This window comes from Chrysemys picta, chromosome 10 (assembly GCF_011386835.1).
Source record: "Chrysemys picta bellii isolate R12L10 chromosome 10, ASM1138683v2, whole genome shotgun sequence".
Lineage (NCBI taxonomy): Eukaryota > Metazoa > Chordata > Testudines > Emydidae > Chrysemys > Chrysemys picta.
In genome coordinates this window covers 70,582,666-70,599,638 of record NC_088800.1, presented here as the reverse complement: position 1 = coordinate 70,599,638, position 16,973 = coordinate 70,582,666, and the positions used below count along the sequence as shown (strand labels likewise).

Here is a 16,973-nt window from a genome sequence, read left to right as displayed (position 1 = left end):
GGCATGTGAGGAAACATACTTTGTCACATACTAGACAGAAGAGAATTCTTTTCTAAAACTGTTTTCATAATTTGCATAGGCATCATTTGTAGCAAATATAAATTGGAAGGTGGAAAAGAAAAGGATTACAATACAGTGTTTACTTGGGGTTTTTTTGTGTGCACGCTAAATATATCTTAACTCAAAGTTTATTCAGTAGAGCTTTTAGCATATATTTTAAGATCAACTCAATTTTAATTTTAGTTTTACAGTTGATTCTTAATGAAAGTTCAGGTACTTGCGGCAAATAGTCTGATTTGTTTTACTATTGACTGGTGTAATTTTGGTACCCTAAAATGATGATCAGCTTAATTTGCCTAGAAGAATTAAAGAAACAGATAATTATAATAATCTGAGGAGCGAGACACTGTCATACCATGTTTCATTCATCTAACAAGAAAGCTTCACTTCAGAAATATCTCACTGTTAAATAACATTTTGAATCTTTTCATTTTCAAGGTTGTTGCAGCAGCCCATGCTGTCTATCAAGCAGTATTGAGCCTGAAGAACATTCCTGTTTTGGAGACTGCTTACAGGTTGATTCTGGGAGAAATGACCTGTGCTCTAAATAGTCTCCTTTGTAGCCTACAACTTCCTGAGGCATGTTCTGAAATCCAGCATGATGCTTTTAAGAACCATGTATTCAATGTGGCTAATGCAAAGTTTGTAGTTATATTTGACCTCAGTGCCCTAACTACTATTGGAAATGCTAAAAACTCATTGATTGGGGTAAGTATTTAACTGCAGTAAAAACAAATACTTTTTAAATTTTTGCTCAATAAATCATATCATGTTTGGATTTAATTGATAGATACAAGTCTGTGGACTTATATAATGCACATAATCTTCATTTCATGCCTGCATATATGTACTTAAGGTGTCTTTTTCTTGATCCTTCATTACTTTTGAGGGGGGAGTTTTAATATTAACTTCCATGGTACAAAATTGTTTGAAATAATTATTTCTAGTCTTAAAGATGTGATGAAATGTAATTTCCACATTACAATACTTTACTGGTGTGATGGTTATTGCTTCTGATATTGTCAGGACATTCTACTATCTTGATGAGACAAGAAAGAGACTAAAGTAGTTTTGGCATATTTTTTGCAGTGATCTTCACTGACAGTAAAAAGCTACCTTGCATTTGATGTCATGTGTTTTCTGTCTTTTCAAGGTAGAATATAAACCTTTTGGGGCAGTGTATGTATAGGGTGCTTTAAAAAAATGGGGACAGCAAAACAGAAGATTAGCAAACAAGGTCAGAAATATGAAGGATATATTTTCATTAAATAATTTAAAATATAAAACAACCAAAAAAAAGGCAATGTATTTGAATACAGTATATAGAACAGGGGTGGGCAAACTTTTTGGCCCGAGGGCCACATCTGGGTGGGGAAATTGCATGCAGGGCCATGAATGTAGGGCTGGGGCAGGGGGTTGAGGTGTGGGAAGGGGTGTGGTGTGTAGAAAGGGGCTCAGGGCAAGGGATTGGGGCAGAGGAAGGGTGCGGAGTATACGAGGGTGCTCAGGGAAGGGGGTTGGGGTACTGGAGGGCTGTGGGGTGCGGCAGAGGGTTGGGGTGCAGGGTGTAGGAGAGGTTCGGGGTGCGGGCTCCGGCCCGGCACCGCTTACCTGGAGCGGCTCCAGGGTGGAAGTGGCACGCACCGGGGCCAGGGCAGACTCCCTTCCTGCCCCTGCCCCGCGACGCTCCCAGAACTGTCTGACACTACAGCCCCGGCGGGAGGGAGGGCGGAGGGCTCCGATCACTGCCCTTGCTTGTGGGTACCTCCCCCAAAGCTCCCATTGGCTGTTGTTCTCCCTTCCCAGCCAGTGGGAGCTTTGGGGGATGGTACCCACAGGCAAGGGCAGCGCGCGGAGCCCTCTGCCCCCCTTCCCCAGGGGCCGCAGGGACGTGGTGCCTGCTGCTTCTGGGAGTGGTGCAGGGCTTGCGGTGCCACGGGGGTAGGGTGACCACACGTCCCGATAAAATCGTGACAGTCCCGACTTTGAGGAGTTTGTCCCGCGTCTTGACTGAAGTACGGTCGGGACACCATTTGTCCCGATATTTTATTTCGGGCGTTTTTTTGGGGTGTTTGTTTTTGTTTTGTTTTTTACACTCACCCCTCCGGGTCTTCAGTGGCAATTTGGCGGAGGGTCATTCAGTCGCTGATGGTCTTCGGTGGCATTTCGGTGTCGGGTGCTTCTGTCTTTGGTGGCAAGGTTTATTACCCGCCTCTGAAATGCTGCCGGAGACCGTCCGTGACTGAAGGACCCTCCGTCGAAGACCCGGATGGGTGAGTGTAACAATTAAAAAGGCGCGCCCCCCATCTCCGCCCCCCGCAGCAGTCCTGATATTTTCCACTTAGCATCTGGTCACCCTGCACGGGGGTGGCAATCCTGCAGGCCGGATCCAAAGCCCTGAGGGCCAGATCCGGCCTGCGGGCTGTAGTTTGCCCACCCCAATACAGAAATTACCGAGTAGGAAAGAAAGATGTAGAAAGCTGCACTGTCTCCAACTTTCACATTGTGCCACTTTGCTTCAAAGTACCCTTGCATCACCTTTTAAAGAGAACTTTTACATCAGAAAAGACTGGTGTGTGTTTCTTCAACTATGGGCAGGAAAGCATTCACATTTGAGAAATTCTAGATAGACGACGACAGTAAAGATTACTAGTAAAAATGTCCTAATTTCAGCAGGTTTTTTGTGATTTCAGCAGCATTTTTTGTTTAAAGCACATTTAGGACCATTTATTTCTTTATAAAACAGATGTATGTAACTATGACTAATAGCAATATCCTTTACATACATATTTTTGTGCTTTTATTACAATTGTTTTATAGATGTGGGCCCTTTCTCCAACTGTGTTTGCACTGTTGAGTAAGAATTTGATGATTGTTCACAGTGACATAGCCGTTCACTTTCCTGCTGTCCAGTATGCAGTTCTCTACACTTTATATTCACATTGTACCAGGTAGGAGGATCACTAAGGCATTAATATTTAAGAGGATAAATAGATAGATGTAAACTGTATTTGAGTTTAGGGAAGAATTTTATTATACCAGCACTGATGGTAGTGTAATCAATGTGTTGCCACCTTTTCTCTTAAATCCTTATTTTCATTGATTTTATTTTCATAGGTACTAGAGATCACCCATTAAAAATGGTTCTATGTTGAAATTGGCCATGCATATTCTCAGTTTCCTGAAAATCTTGTGCAAAACATAATCTTAGATATTTTTAAGATTGAGAATTAAGTTTAATTTATAGTGTGTCTAAAATTTTGCAAGCAGTTCATGATGTGAACTAATGATTTTCCTTATTTGAAAAAAATTAACGTCTGGTATGTTACATGATTCCTCTGATATTTAGCGTATTCTTTTCAGTACACATTAAACAGAGCTTCATTTTGTATGGCATCTTGCATGCAAACATTAACTGAAACATTGTACGCTGCAACTGCAAAAATTAAAGTAGATTTTAATTGTTGTATTAGAGATAAAATGCCTATAAATAAAAAACTTCTAGATTTCAGATCAACAAGCTGTCACTTAAGTTATGACTACAAGGGTGAAATAAAAAAATCCAGCTTTAAATAGAAGAAATCTTGGGGGGGGGGACAGATTGCTGAGACACAAGTTGCTCCTGTGCCACCTTGGAATTAATAGTACATGATTGGTCACTCGTTATTTAATGCTTGCAGTAATGTTGTGGGCTGTGTTGGTCCCAGGATATTAGAGACACAAGGTGGGTGAGGTAATATCTTTTATTGGATCAACCTCTGTTGGTGAAAGAGACAACTTGAAGAAGTTGGTCCAATAAAAGATATTTACCTCACCATCTTTGCCGCGCATTATTTGAGGTATTTTGCAAGGTATGTCTTGTGGTTGAATCCAGCGTTAATGAGGGTGATGAGGGATAGTAGCCTTGACATAAACTAGAACCATGGTGCACACAAGCATGGTGCCAGCATCTACGTGCAGTTTTGTAGGTCAGGACTGAATGACATAGGACAAACTGTGTGGTGATTTTGTAGTGGCACACATCTGGATCAGACCCTTTCAGCTTATCTAGCTTTAGTTTCCGTTCTTGCTTATATACCTTATATTTTTTTCTGTCACTCAGTTTAATGTTGAAATTACATTTATTTTCAGTACTTCAAAGGATTTGAGGCTGTAGTTAGCATAAAACTATTTTAAAATAATTAATTTATCCCATTCTTATTTAGCTACGCGTTCATACTGCATTGGAGCTTTTAAATTTTAGACTATCATGCGATTATAACATTGAAACTACTTTCTGGGCAACACATCTGAGTATAACACTGATTTTTTTTTTTTTTTTATTTAGTTGCATGTTTAAGGAAATAGAATACTTTTTTCTAATTTTCTTTCAGGCATGACCACTTCATATCCAGTAGCCTCAGCTCCTCCTCTCCTTCTTTGTTTGATGGAGCTGTGATTAGCACTGTAACCACAGCTACAAAGAAACATTTCTCTATCATACTAAACCTTTTGGGGTTATTGCTTAAGAAGGATAACCTTATTCAAGATACCAGGTAAATAGTATTTTCTTCATATCAGAGATTGAGATTTTTTTTTTCAAGAGAATTTAGTTCTGATTTAGAACCAAGAAAATGTTTGCATTATTTTTCTTTAAAATAAAAAAAGGAGGGGGGAGGACTAAACATTTCAAAGTGGAGGAATTCTGTTTCATACAAAACATATGAACTAAAATGATCATTCATGCTCAACATAATTGGTTCATAGGATTCAAGCTAAAACATCTGAAAAAAATTAATTGATCATATTTTCATATTCATGAAAACACCAAAGGTGAAAACTCTTCTAGGCCAAACATTGAATATAGAGCTTCCAAAATTCAATTGATAGGTAATTTTCACTTATTTAATGGTTTTCTTTCACAAATATTTGCAAGTTTGCATTACCACGTTGATGTGAAAACGTAAGATATTTAATGTTTTATGAGTAACTTTGTCCTATTCTCTAGTTGTTTAGAATGACTATTCTGTAATGCATTTTTAGGAAACTACTGATGACCTGGGCTTTGGAAGTGGCTGTTCTAATGAAAAAATCAGAAACATATGCACCATTATTCTCTCTTCCATCTTTCCACAAGTTTTGTAAAGGACTTCTAGGAAACAGTAAGATCGCACAAAATTGTTTTTTCTTATTGGTTACCCTTTATAAGCTGCCATTAACTGTATTGATATGTCCTTGGGTAAAGACAGCTGATTGATAAATACAACTGTGGTCATCTTCTGATTTGCAATTTTTTTCTGAGCTCTGGTTGCAGCTGCATAACCACTCCCTTGCCTTCTCCTCTTGTTCCTCAAACTGTCAGTTATTTGGAGAAGATAATATCCTTGCATGAAGGGACTACAGTTATGAGGTTGATTAAGGTTCTCAGTGGAATGATAGATATTTGGAAGTCAGATTGCATATGTTTGACAAAGGGTTAGGACTCCTACCATAATTTGAGGTACAGGGGTTAGGTTCTAAAGTCAGCGCGTAAGGCAAAAATTGCGTATAGTCAAAATTACCCTAGAAAATCCCTTAAATCACCCATAAAGTACAGTATACTGTACATGGTTTTGTGTATACAACCCTGTATAGTAATATGTATAAATGTATAATGTATACAGTAGTGTACAGCATATAATAGAGTACATATGCAAGATATACTTTTACAGTATTTTTAATTACATAAAAGAGAGAGACGGAAGAATGAAAGAATAAAAAGGAAAATAGTAAACCTAACCACTCACCATTCATCCTGGATAGTCTTGGTAGTCTACGATGATGACGATAATGGTGATATGATGACGATGACGATGAATGATGACGATGATGGTTAGTATAGCACCCGTATGATGAACGATGAGACAATGAAGATGGTCGCTATACACACTCCGATGATTAGTCTTCCTCTTCCCCTGACAACATTATTGGGAGGAGGGGTCAGGGTTTGATGACGGAGGTACCGGAGAGCTTGGGTGACGGAGAGAGAGTCATAGACGAAGTGGTTGCCTCTGATTCAGCTCGAGAAGTTGATTGCGTAGGCTCATCTGCTGTTGGTTGTTTTTTCTTGAAAAACATGGTGATCGGCAACTGTCGCTGTTGTCTCTTGAGCTGCTCAAACATTTCTTGATACGGTCTCAAATTGTCTGTAATACTGCATGTGATTTTGAGGCTTCGTTCCATAGAGGGATCATATTCAGAAATTAAATCATTCAAGTGTTTTGCGGCTTGGAACACTTCAGCAAATTTATGAAGATTCCAACTTGCTGGCTCTTCCTGTTCGTCATCTTCATCTTCTGTAGACGATTTTATCAGTTCCTCTAACTCTTCGTTAGTCAATGTTTCTCTATGGCCCTCAATTAATTCTTCAATTTCTTCCTCAAGGATGTCGACGAAGCCATCACCACCCACTTGCCTGGACACCTGAACAATGCGTTTCACTTCTTTGTCAATGGTCACACATTCTTTCCATAGGTTTCTCCAACATGCATTGACTGTTTGAGGCTTGATTCCATCCATTGCCTGTTTAATATAAGTGATGCAATCGATGATGTTGAAGGACTTCCAACACTCCATCACGTTAAGATTGGGATCAGCATCCATAGTGCTACGTATCCATGAGAACGTAAGCCTCGTGTACGTGGCCTTGAAACAGCGAATCATGCCTTCGTCAAGAGGTTGGAGGTGGTATTGGGGGGGAGAAAGATGACTTCAACGTCGTTATGCGCAAACCGGAGTGCCTCAGGGTGACCAGGAGCATTGTCTGCGATCAGCAACACTTTAAAGTCAAGTCCTTTCTCTTCAAGGTACCACTTGACTTTCGGAATGAAACACTTCTGGAACCAATCCAGAAATAATGCTGCCGTCACCCAAGCCTTTTTATTTGATTGCCAGAACACAGGCAGGAGATTTTTGTTCTTGCCTTTTATGGCACGGGGATTTGCAGCCCTGTAGAACAATCCCAGCTTTATTAAACGCCCAGCCACATTGCCATAAAACCAGACAGTCACACGGTCTTTAGCTACTTTGAAGCCAGGGGCTTGTCTTTCTGATTTCAAAGTGTAAGTGCGGTTGGGTATTTTTTTCCAGAAGAGCCCAGTCTCGTCAGCATTAAAAACTTGTTCCGGAAGATAGCCCTTTTCTTCTATGATTTTCTTTAATTGTTTGGGGTAGGCTTTTGCTGCCTCTTCATTGGCAGATGCAGCTTCACCAGTAGTCTGCACGTTTTTGAGGTTGAAGCGGTTCCTAAAACTGTTAAGCAAACCTTGGCTGGCTTTGAATTCCTTTTCATCAGTAGGATATCCCTCTTTGGCGGGAGGTTTGAACAGCGCGTAGAGGCTATGAGCCTTTTCTCATAACGTGTTGCCATTGATAGGCACACATTTATGGTTCATGTCTTCCAGCCATAAGTTTAATGCCTTTTCTGTCTTCACTAAAGTCTTATCACGCACTGGCTCATCACCTTAGCAGTTATTGGAGCACTTGATGCCACGGCTTGACTCTCTTGAATCTTGATGGCACGGATCCTAGATTCGTTGCGACCATATTTACGCACCACGTTGCAGACCAATGTACCGTCTCTCAATAAGTCCAACACAGCCAGTTTTTCCTCCAGCGTTGGAACAGATCGCTGTTTCTTTGGTTGAAACTTTATCGCCAGATGAAGTAGTTGCCTTGCGTTTAGGGGCCATGTTGTACGAAAAAGACGCATCTTTAAACACTAGAATCACACTCAGCGTGGCGAGATGCTCACACTATGAAAGGCATGCGGGATCTGAGACCGACTGAGGGAACAGCAGATTCACGTCTCCCATCTCACGCTCACTCTGGGGCATACGCTCATTGAGTGGAATGGTGGGCGGAATCACCCGCACTACTGTATTTAAATTGTTATTTTTCTTTTTTTTGCCGAGCTTGTATAGTTGAATTCGCGTAAGTTAAATGCGCATATGATGCAACTCCACTGTATTGTGCTAGATAGAGATTGGAAAACTAAATGGTGACAGGGTTATGGAAACAAGTATTCTAGCCCTGCTGTTATATCCTTCTGGCCTTGGGCCATTAATTTACTTTCTTTACCACTGCCTATTTTGCCGTTGGGGAAACAAATGTGTATTATCCCCATCGCATAGGGCAATCTAAGGATTAATCTGTCAACACTGTTTTAGATCAGAAAGTGCTACATAAGTGCCAGGGATTATTATTAATTATGGTTATACATTTTTAAAATGACACAATTATGTTAAATATACATGGTAGGGATACAATTTAAGCTTTGATTTCCATGCGGCTTCTATTAGTATTAATAAAATCCATGCAGCTAAAATGGAACAAAAAAAAGAAATGATTTTTTTATACAGTAATGTCCTTTAACGTTCAGGATAGCTCTGTGTGGAGATGAATGAATTTTTCCATCTTAATGAAAATGGCACCCTTTATTTGTACCCTTAATGCAGCCCTTCTTGAAGATGTGAATATCTGTCTTCAAGCATGTAGTAGCCTCCATGCCCTGTCATCTTCCCTACCAGATGACCTTTTACAAAGGTACTTTCCCAAAAATTCAATAAATTTTCTTCGTATGTTACTGGTCGCACATTTTATTATGACTCAATTTATTTATTTTATTTATTTATGCAGGTGTGTTGATGTGTGCCGGGTTCAACTAGTCCATAGTGGTGCCCGTGTAAGACAAGCTTTTGGAAAACTATTAAAGTCAATTCCTTTGGATGTGGTTCTGAGGTAAATAGTTTGTTTTAAGTATTTGTGTATCTAGAAAGTGTTTTACTTCTTTGTTTCGCAGTCTAACTTTATTTTAATATTAAGAAAGTACACTTCTGTAATGTATCCAAATAGCTTAGCTATACAGAGTAATATTTTTTAAAAGGTCATATAAAACATGACAGTACCGTGAGACTATTTTTTTACTGGGTGCTCAGTATACTTTTAGTATAAAACAACAGTTATTGACTTGGAGATTAATGAAATGTGAATTTTGTAAGATCAGTATCACCCAGTGTTTCAACAATAACTTCTTCTTGGTCTCCAGGACACAGACTCCTGGCTTCCAAAAAGCATTTTTCAGTCTCATAATCTGAGAACATACTTATTTCCAGCAGTTATAACTTTTATTTTGATTTGGGAAGAAGATTGTTGCTTCTGTGCATATCTAGTAAATTCTGTTTTTAATATATCAAATTGTAGTCTTAATCTAGGAACATATGAATGTGTTTCCTTCATTACTTCTTCTTTTGGGCTGAAATAGCCTCTATCTAGAGTCAAATACTGACAAACCATGTATGGCAACTCTCAGTTTATATATATATTTTGACCATCCTGTAATTCAATAAGATGATTCAACTTGTATAGGCGGAGAACTTGAAATCCAGAAATACTTCTAGTATCTGGTAAATTTATCGAAGTATCAAGTCCCTCAAACCTTACAGAAATCTTTAGATTCTACCTTAAGATATATTTCTGACCTGTTTTCTTTTATCCATGGATAATTAAATAATCTCTATTTTTAGAAATTTCTTACTCTAATTTCTCCTGTTCTGCTAGAGATTGCCATCTTTTTAAGATATTCTCCCGCCTGAGAAAAACAAGTGGCAATGTTATACAAAATTCTTTTTTAAAAAATTAAGTAATTTGTGGTTTTATCCAAGTCTATATCTACCAAAGCTTGGAAAGCCTGGCAAATTAAAAAGGTGTATGAGTGGCAGAGACTCTTACCCCTATTCTTCTCAGTCCAGAATTTATATATATGATGATGGGATTTCTCTGGAAACTTTCTCTTTAGAAGCTTTTCCGAAACTCAATTGTTTCTCTCAAGGAAATCCTGTTAATATAAAATTCCACACCATTTATTAAAAAATGTAAAATGTACTAGTCATCCCCAAATCTCTAAATAATAACACACACAACAGAAAAAGCCCTTGCTTTACTCCAAAGGGTGAGCAATGTACTGGTAAAATTGTAGTTACGAAACTGATTATAATCCTTAACTTCAAAACTTTCACTGTGGAGTTTCTAAGCTATTTAGTATAGTACGTTTTCAAGCAAACCAGACAAGGCTCAAAATCTTTCAGTAACATAAAACAGGTACAAAAGCAGTTCAACAAATTGTACTCCAAAATAAAATATGTAGCTCTGCTTGGTTGAGGTCACTGATTTGAAAAAAGGTAAAAAAAAAAAAAAAAGACAATGACAAATGTACAGGTAATTGGAGATAAAGTACATTACTTCTTTAGTTTTTGCTTACACCTTCTCTCTAGGCCTGTGTGGGATAAGATTGGTCCAATGAGCTCTAGGGACTTTTTGCTGTACATGCAAAAACTAGTTAAAATTGAAATAGTGTTGCAGTTTCTTTCCTAAAGTTAGTAAATACCGGGAATAATTTTAAATTTGTTTTGCGAACTTCCTTCTATAGTATAGTTTGGTCTAAGGAGGATCAGACATATCTTGCATGTTTTTTTGTTTGTAGTAACAACAACCACACAGAAATACAAGAAATCTCTTTGGCTGTAAGAAATCACATGAGCAAAGCTCCAAGTAATACATTCCATCCACAGGACTTCTCTGATGTCATTAGTTTTATTTTGTATGGGAGCTGTCACAGAACAGGGTAAGAACTTTTTGTACCTTTAAAATAAAAAAGTATCATGTAGAATCCACACTTGACTATTTACTAAATATATGCCTATCATTATTGAACAAGTTTAATGTGTTTTGGTTTGCATTGGTTACCTTGAATCCTGAAATATTAAATTAACCCATCAACAGACCCAGTTCAAAAGTAACAACTAATTTACAAATGGTTTTGCTTCATAATATAGATATTACCTGTGATGGGATTTGAGACTCTGCTTTTATTAAATATGTAAGACCAAATAGCTTTGGCAGCTCTTTTCAATGCACCCTGGAAGAATTGGATTCATTTTAGAACTTGGGCCTCTTGCTCTTAAGAGTTATGGAAAGTCACTTTGGTGGTAGAAGGCTGCTTCCACCTTTCAAAAAACTCCTGTTCAACTAAAAAAACCCTGCTTTTTGTTCACCCTCTCAACCTTTCAGTTAGCGAGAACTGTGTATAGGGTTGTGCTAGTGACAATGTAGTTGAACAAGCATTTTAATTACATGACTGTTTTTTTCAGATATTTGTAACTGTGTGTGTACTTTGTGCTCTAACTTCTCGTTCTTTTTCTCAGCCCAAAGGCTAACCTTGTTTTGGAAAATTTGGTAAAATTCCATTGAGCTGTTAGAATTATCAGGCTAGGAAGTGCTTGTGGGAAGATATCTTTAGTCTTAGGCCCCAGTTCTATAAAGAACTCCATGTGAGCAGACACCCATTGTAGTTGGTGTTGCTCCACCCAAGCACGTAGTTTTACACTTGGCTAACTTGGGGGATTTATTTTTAAAAATGAAACTTCTCATGCTTGAGCCTTTAGATACGTGTGAAGAAATTTAGTTTAGAAATCCCATAGGGGTGTGATTGAAGTAGCCACCAAATTATAACAATTTAGCCCTGTGAGTTGCATGTACTATTTTTTCAGTTAAATGCAGATGCCAGTACATTTGTTTGTGTGCAATCTCACAAATGTGATTATATTTATAGCATACACAATATGATTGTGTAGACATTGAAATGAATGCACCTCACATCACACACTACAAAACCTACAATACTGTGTTTATAACCAAGGGGGATTAGTTACAGACTGAGATGTTACTGCAATACAAATAATAAACAGTAATTGCAGGAATGCAGTCGCTGTGGGAAAATTGCTTTATATATCCTGACCTTTTAAGATGTTATTAATCCTCAATCACTTTTCCATTGAATTAAAGAAAGTAAGATTCTTCTTTGAAGTAGATGTAGCCATGTATTCCATGTGGGTGTGCGCACCCCACATACCGGTGAGCCAGAGATCTTTGCCTCACAGTACCTATAGGGGCAGCACTTATGCCCTGCAGTCATCGCTCTTCCCCTGGCCACATAAAGGTGGTGCTGCCCTCACCGCCTCGGTTCCTGTCGACTGCCCATGGATAGAGTTGGAGCTCCGTGTGGTATCTTCACCTCATAAGAACGGCCATACTGGGTCAGACCAACGGTCCATCTAGCCCAGTATCCTGTCTTCCAACAGTAGTCAATGCCAGATGCTTCAAAGGGAATGAACAGAACAGGGCAATTATTAAGTGATCCATTCTGTTGTCCAGTCCCAGCATCTGGCAATCAGAGGTTTAGGGACACCGAGAGCATAGGGTTGCATCCGTAACCACCTTGGCTAATAGCCATCGATGGACCTATCCTCCATGAACTTAGCTAATTCTTTTTTGAACCCAGTTATAGTTTTCACCTTCACGGCATCCTCTGGCAATAAATTCCACAGGTTGATTATGCGTTGTACGACGAAGTACTTTTTTGTTTTAAACCTGCTGCCTATTAATTTCATTGGGTGACTCTGGTTCATGTAAAAAGCAACAGAGGGTCCTGTGGCACCTTTAAGACTAACAGAAGTATTGGGAGCATAAGCTTTCGTGGGTAAGAACCTCACTTCTTCAGATGCAAGTAATGGAAATCTCCAGAGGCAGGTATAAATCAGTATGGAGATAACGAGGTTAGTTCAATCAGGGAGGGTGAGGTGCTCTGCTAGCAGTTGAGGTGTGAACACCAAGGGAGGAGAAACTGCTTCTGTAGTTGGATAGCCAATCACAGTCTTTGTTTAATCCTGATCTGATGGTGTCAAATTTGCAAATGAACTGGAGCTCAGCAGTTTCTCTTTGGAGTCTGGTCCTGAAGTTTTTTTGCTGTAAGATGGCTACCTTTACATCTGCTATTGTGTGGCCAGGGAGGTTGAAGTGTTCTCCTACAGGTTTTTGTATATTGCCATTTCCGATATCTGACTTGTGTCCATTTATCCTCTTGCGTAGTGACTGTCCAGTTTGGCCCATGTACATAGCAGAGGGGCATTGCTGGCATATGATGGCATATATAACATTGGTGGACGTGCAGGTGAATGAGCCGGTGATGTTGTAGCTGATCTGGTTAGGTCCTGTGATGGTGTTGCTGGTTCATGTGTTATGTGAAGGAATAAATAACACTTCCTTATTCACTTTCTTCACACCATTCTTTATTTTACAGATCTTTGTTATATTCCCCCTTAGTCATCTCTTTTCCAAGATGAACAATCCCAGTCTTTTAATATCTCCTCATATGGAAGCTGTTCCATACCCTTAATTGTTTTTGTTGCTCTTCTCTATACCTTTTCCATTTCTAATATATCTTTTTTGAGATGAGCGATCAGAATTGCACACAGTATTCAAGGTGGGAGAGTACCATGAATTTCTATAGTAAAGGTATATTTTCCGTCGTATTATTTATTCCTTTTCTAATGGTTCCTAACTTTCTGTTAGGTTTTTTTGACTGCTGCTGCACATTAAGCGAATGTTTTTAGAGAACTATCCACAATGACTCCAAGATCTTTCTTGAGTGTCAATAGCTAATTTAGACCCCATCACTTTGTATGTATAGTTGAGATTATTTTTTTTTTTCAATATGCATTACTTTGCGTTTATCAACACTGAATTTCATCTGCCCTTTTGTTGTTCAGTCACCCAGTTTTGTGATATCCCTTTGTAACTCTTACTGTCTGCTTTGGACTTAATTATGTTGAGTAATTTTCTACCATCAGCAAACTTTGCCACTTCACTGCTAACCCCTTTTTCTGGATCATTTATAAATATGTTGAACAGCGCTGGTCACAATATAGATCCTCTGGGGACCCCGCTATTTACCTCTATCCATTCTGAAAACAAACCATTTATTCCATCCCTTTTAACCAGCTACTGATGCATGGAAAAAACTTCCCTCTTATCCCATCACTGCTTAATTCGCTTAAGAGCATTTGGTGATGGACCTTGTCAAAGGTTTTCTGAAAGTCCAAATACATTGTATCCACTGGATCACCCTTGTCCACATGTTTTTTGACCCCCTCAAAGAATTCTAATAGACTGGTGAGGCATGATTTCCCTTTACAAAAGCCAATTGACTCTTTCCCCCAACAAATTGTGTTCATCTATGTGTCTGATCATTCTGTTCTTTACTGTAGTTTCAACCAATTTGCTTGGTACTGAAGTTAGGCATATCAGTCTATAATTGCCAGGATCACCTCTGGAGCCCCCCCCCCCCCTTTTTTTTTTTTTTTAAATTAGTGTCACATTAGCTATACTCCAGTCATCTGGACAGAGCCTGATTTAAGTGATAGGTTACATACCACATTTAGTAATTCTGCAACTTCATGTATGAGTTCCTTCAGAACTTTTGGATGAATACCATCTGGTCCTGGTAACTTTTACTGTTGAATTTATTAATTTGTTCCTAAACATCCTCTACTGACACCTCAGTCTGAGAGAGTGCCTCAGATTTGTTACTTAAAAAGAATGGTTTAGCTGTGGGAATCTCTCTCACATCCTCTGCAGCGAAGACCAATACAAAAAATTCATTTAGCTTCTCCACAGCGCACTTGTCTTCCCTGAGTACTCCTTTAGCATCTTGATTGTCCAGTGGCCCCACTGATTGATTGGAGGGCTGCCTGCTTCTATTGTACTTACATTTTTGTTGTTGTGTGCTAGATGCTCCTCAAATTCTTTTTTCACCTACCTAATTATACTTTTACATTTGACTTGCCAGAGTTTATGCTCTTTTCTATTTTCCTTAGTAGGATTTGGCTTCCAATTTTTTAAAGATGCTTTTTTGACTCTCTTTTTTACTCTGTTTAGCCATGGTGGAATTTTTTTGGTCCTCTTACAATTTTTTTTAAATTTGGGGTAAACATTTAATTTGAACCTCTCATGTTTTAAAAAAGATTCCATGCAGCTTGTAGTCATTAAGCAGTCACACTTTCACTCCTAATTTTCTGAGAACTTTTATATAGTAATATTAGTACCTTAGGTTAAGTTTAAGTGTTAGTTTAGTGTTAGTAGAGTAGTTAGCTGCCCAGTGTGATGCCCTCACCAGGGTTCAAGCAATGTCCATCATGTAGGGGGGCTATCCCCAACAGCTTATTGTGTCTCAGCAAGGGTCTGATTAAAGAGAGGTGCACCATCTGCAAGTCATTCACCAAGAGGACTCAGGTGGCAAGAGACTTGCAGTTGAAGCAGAACCTTCTGGAGCAGGCCTTGACGCCCTCATATCCTCAGCAGACACCTTTGGATCCAGCAAACGATGCCATCCTGTGCTCGGGCTCTGGTGCTTCCCCGCCCCCCAAGAGAAAAAGGGGTCGTTCACCATTTTTGGTACAGTGAGAAAGAGGTTCTAAAAAATGAGTTGGGCCCATTCCGGGGCTCGGGGAGATGACAATGACTTTTCTAGGAGGAGTGTTGACCGGCATTTTATTTCCTCTGGCGTCAGGGCTCAGCTTCTCTCTCAGCACACTGCCCCTACCAGCCTCAACAAATGCCTTCTCCTCCAACAGAACTCCCACTCAAACTCCCCTGTTTACAGCTCTGTTTGCCGGCTCCTGTGTCACTGCAGCTGTCTGTGCCGCTGCCTGCAGATGAGAATATGAACCAGCGGGTGTTGCTCTCTAAATATGACTTTGTCAATTGGGCAGCCATATCTAAGTTCATGGACAAATTGCCAGAAGCCTCCAGGGAAGAGTTTAAGGTATTTATTGCAGAAAGCCATTTGGCCAAAAATTTGTTGCAGGCAGCTCTGGACATGGCGGGTACCTCAGCCAAAACCAACAAAACTTTGCCCTCTTTTAAAAGACTCTTGAGCTACTTTATGTGCTCTGGCTGTGAAGAGGCACCACTGTAGTGGTAAGCAGCTGCAGCAGTTATACCGCTTGCAGTTTTTTGATAATTGTCCCATCCTGTGTGGCAGTGGGATTACTCCAGAAAAAGCCAGCAGTTACAAAGGAGGAGGTCCTCTGGTTCTGGGTTTAACCAGCCCCTCCCACCCATTTGCCCCCCTGGCATCTAGCAGGTACCCATTTTGACTTGTGTAACCTCTCCTTTTCCATGCCCCCAGTTCAGGGACAAGCTGGCCCACTTGTACAGTGTTTGGGACTCAATTACAATGGACAATTGGATCCTAAACACAGTCAGATTGGGATATGCCATACTGTTCCTCTCCATCCAGCCTCCCCCCCCCCCGACCCCGTCCCTTTTCAGGGACCCCTCATGAGACACTGCTTCTTGAGCAGGTTACGTTTTTACTGTCTTTGGTGGTCATAGAGGAGGTCCCCCTGCAGCATTGGGGAAAGGGGTTCTACTCCTGGTATTTCCTGATCCCCAAGTCCAAGGGAAGGAGACAACATATCCTCAACCTCCACAATCTCAAATATATCAGATACGTAGGATTCCATATGGTCACCCTAGAACTATTGTCCCCGCCTTGAATCACAGCAATTGGTTTGCTGCCCTGGACATGCAGGATGCTTATTTCCATATAGCAGTCCTCCTGAGCCACAGGAGGTATCTCTGATTTGTCATGGCTGGCTAGCACTGGCAGTACACTGTGCTGTCTTTCGATCTGTCTTCTGCTTCCTGGGTTCATATCAAGTGTATGACTCTGATAACAGCGTACTTCAGGAATATGGGAATTCATATTTTCCTACATCTGGATGAATGGTTGCCGAAGGGCAAGTCCAGAGAGAAGGTCCTCCATTCATGTTCACTTCACACTACACCTATTTGATTTGTTTAGGTCTCATCCTAAACTGCGGGAAATCAACATTGGTTCCAACTCAAAGAATTAAGATCATTGAGGCCTGATAGACTCTCCAAGCTTGAGAGCATTTTTACTGATTCCAGGCGATCCACCATGTATGTCTGGAGCTTCAGACTCAACAACAGCTCACTGATGCCTGAGGTTCCTAGGCCATATGGCTGCATGCACG

At 39.9% G+C, this 16,973-nt stretch overlaps 1 protein-coding gene across 3 annotated transcripts in view; it reads left to right on the top strand.

Moving 5' to 3' along the window:
- SMG1 (SMG1 nonsense mediated mRNA decay associated PI3K related kinase) overlaps positions 1-16,973 on the top strand; it is a 123,294-nt gene that overhangs the window by 48,345 nt on the left and 57,976 nt on the right. For all 3 annotated transcript variants that reach the window (XR_010591185.1, XM_065559966.1, XM_065559967.1), the window contains exons 13-19: positions 499-768; positions 2,881-3,011; positions 4,434-4,595; positions 5,083-5,201; positions 8,535-8,622; positions 8,716-8,817; positions 10,559-10,699. Coding sequence is in view for 2 of the 3 variants with exons in the window: in XM_065559966.1 (XP_065416038.1) it covers positions 499-768; positions 2,881-3,011; positions 4,434-4,595; positions 5,083-5,201; positions 8,535-8,622; positions 8,716-8,817; positions 10,559-10,699 (1,013 nt within the window). In the remaining variant the exon portion in view is untranslated. The remainder of the gene's footprint in view (positions 1-498; positions 769-2,880; positions 3,012-4,433; positions 4,596-5,082; positions 5,202-8,534; positions 8,623-8,715; positions 8,818-10,558; positions 10,700-16,973) is intronic.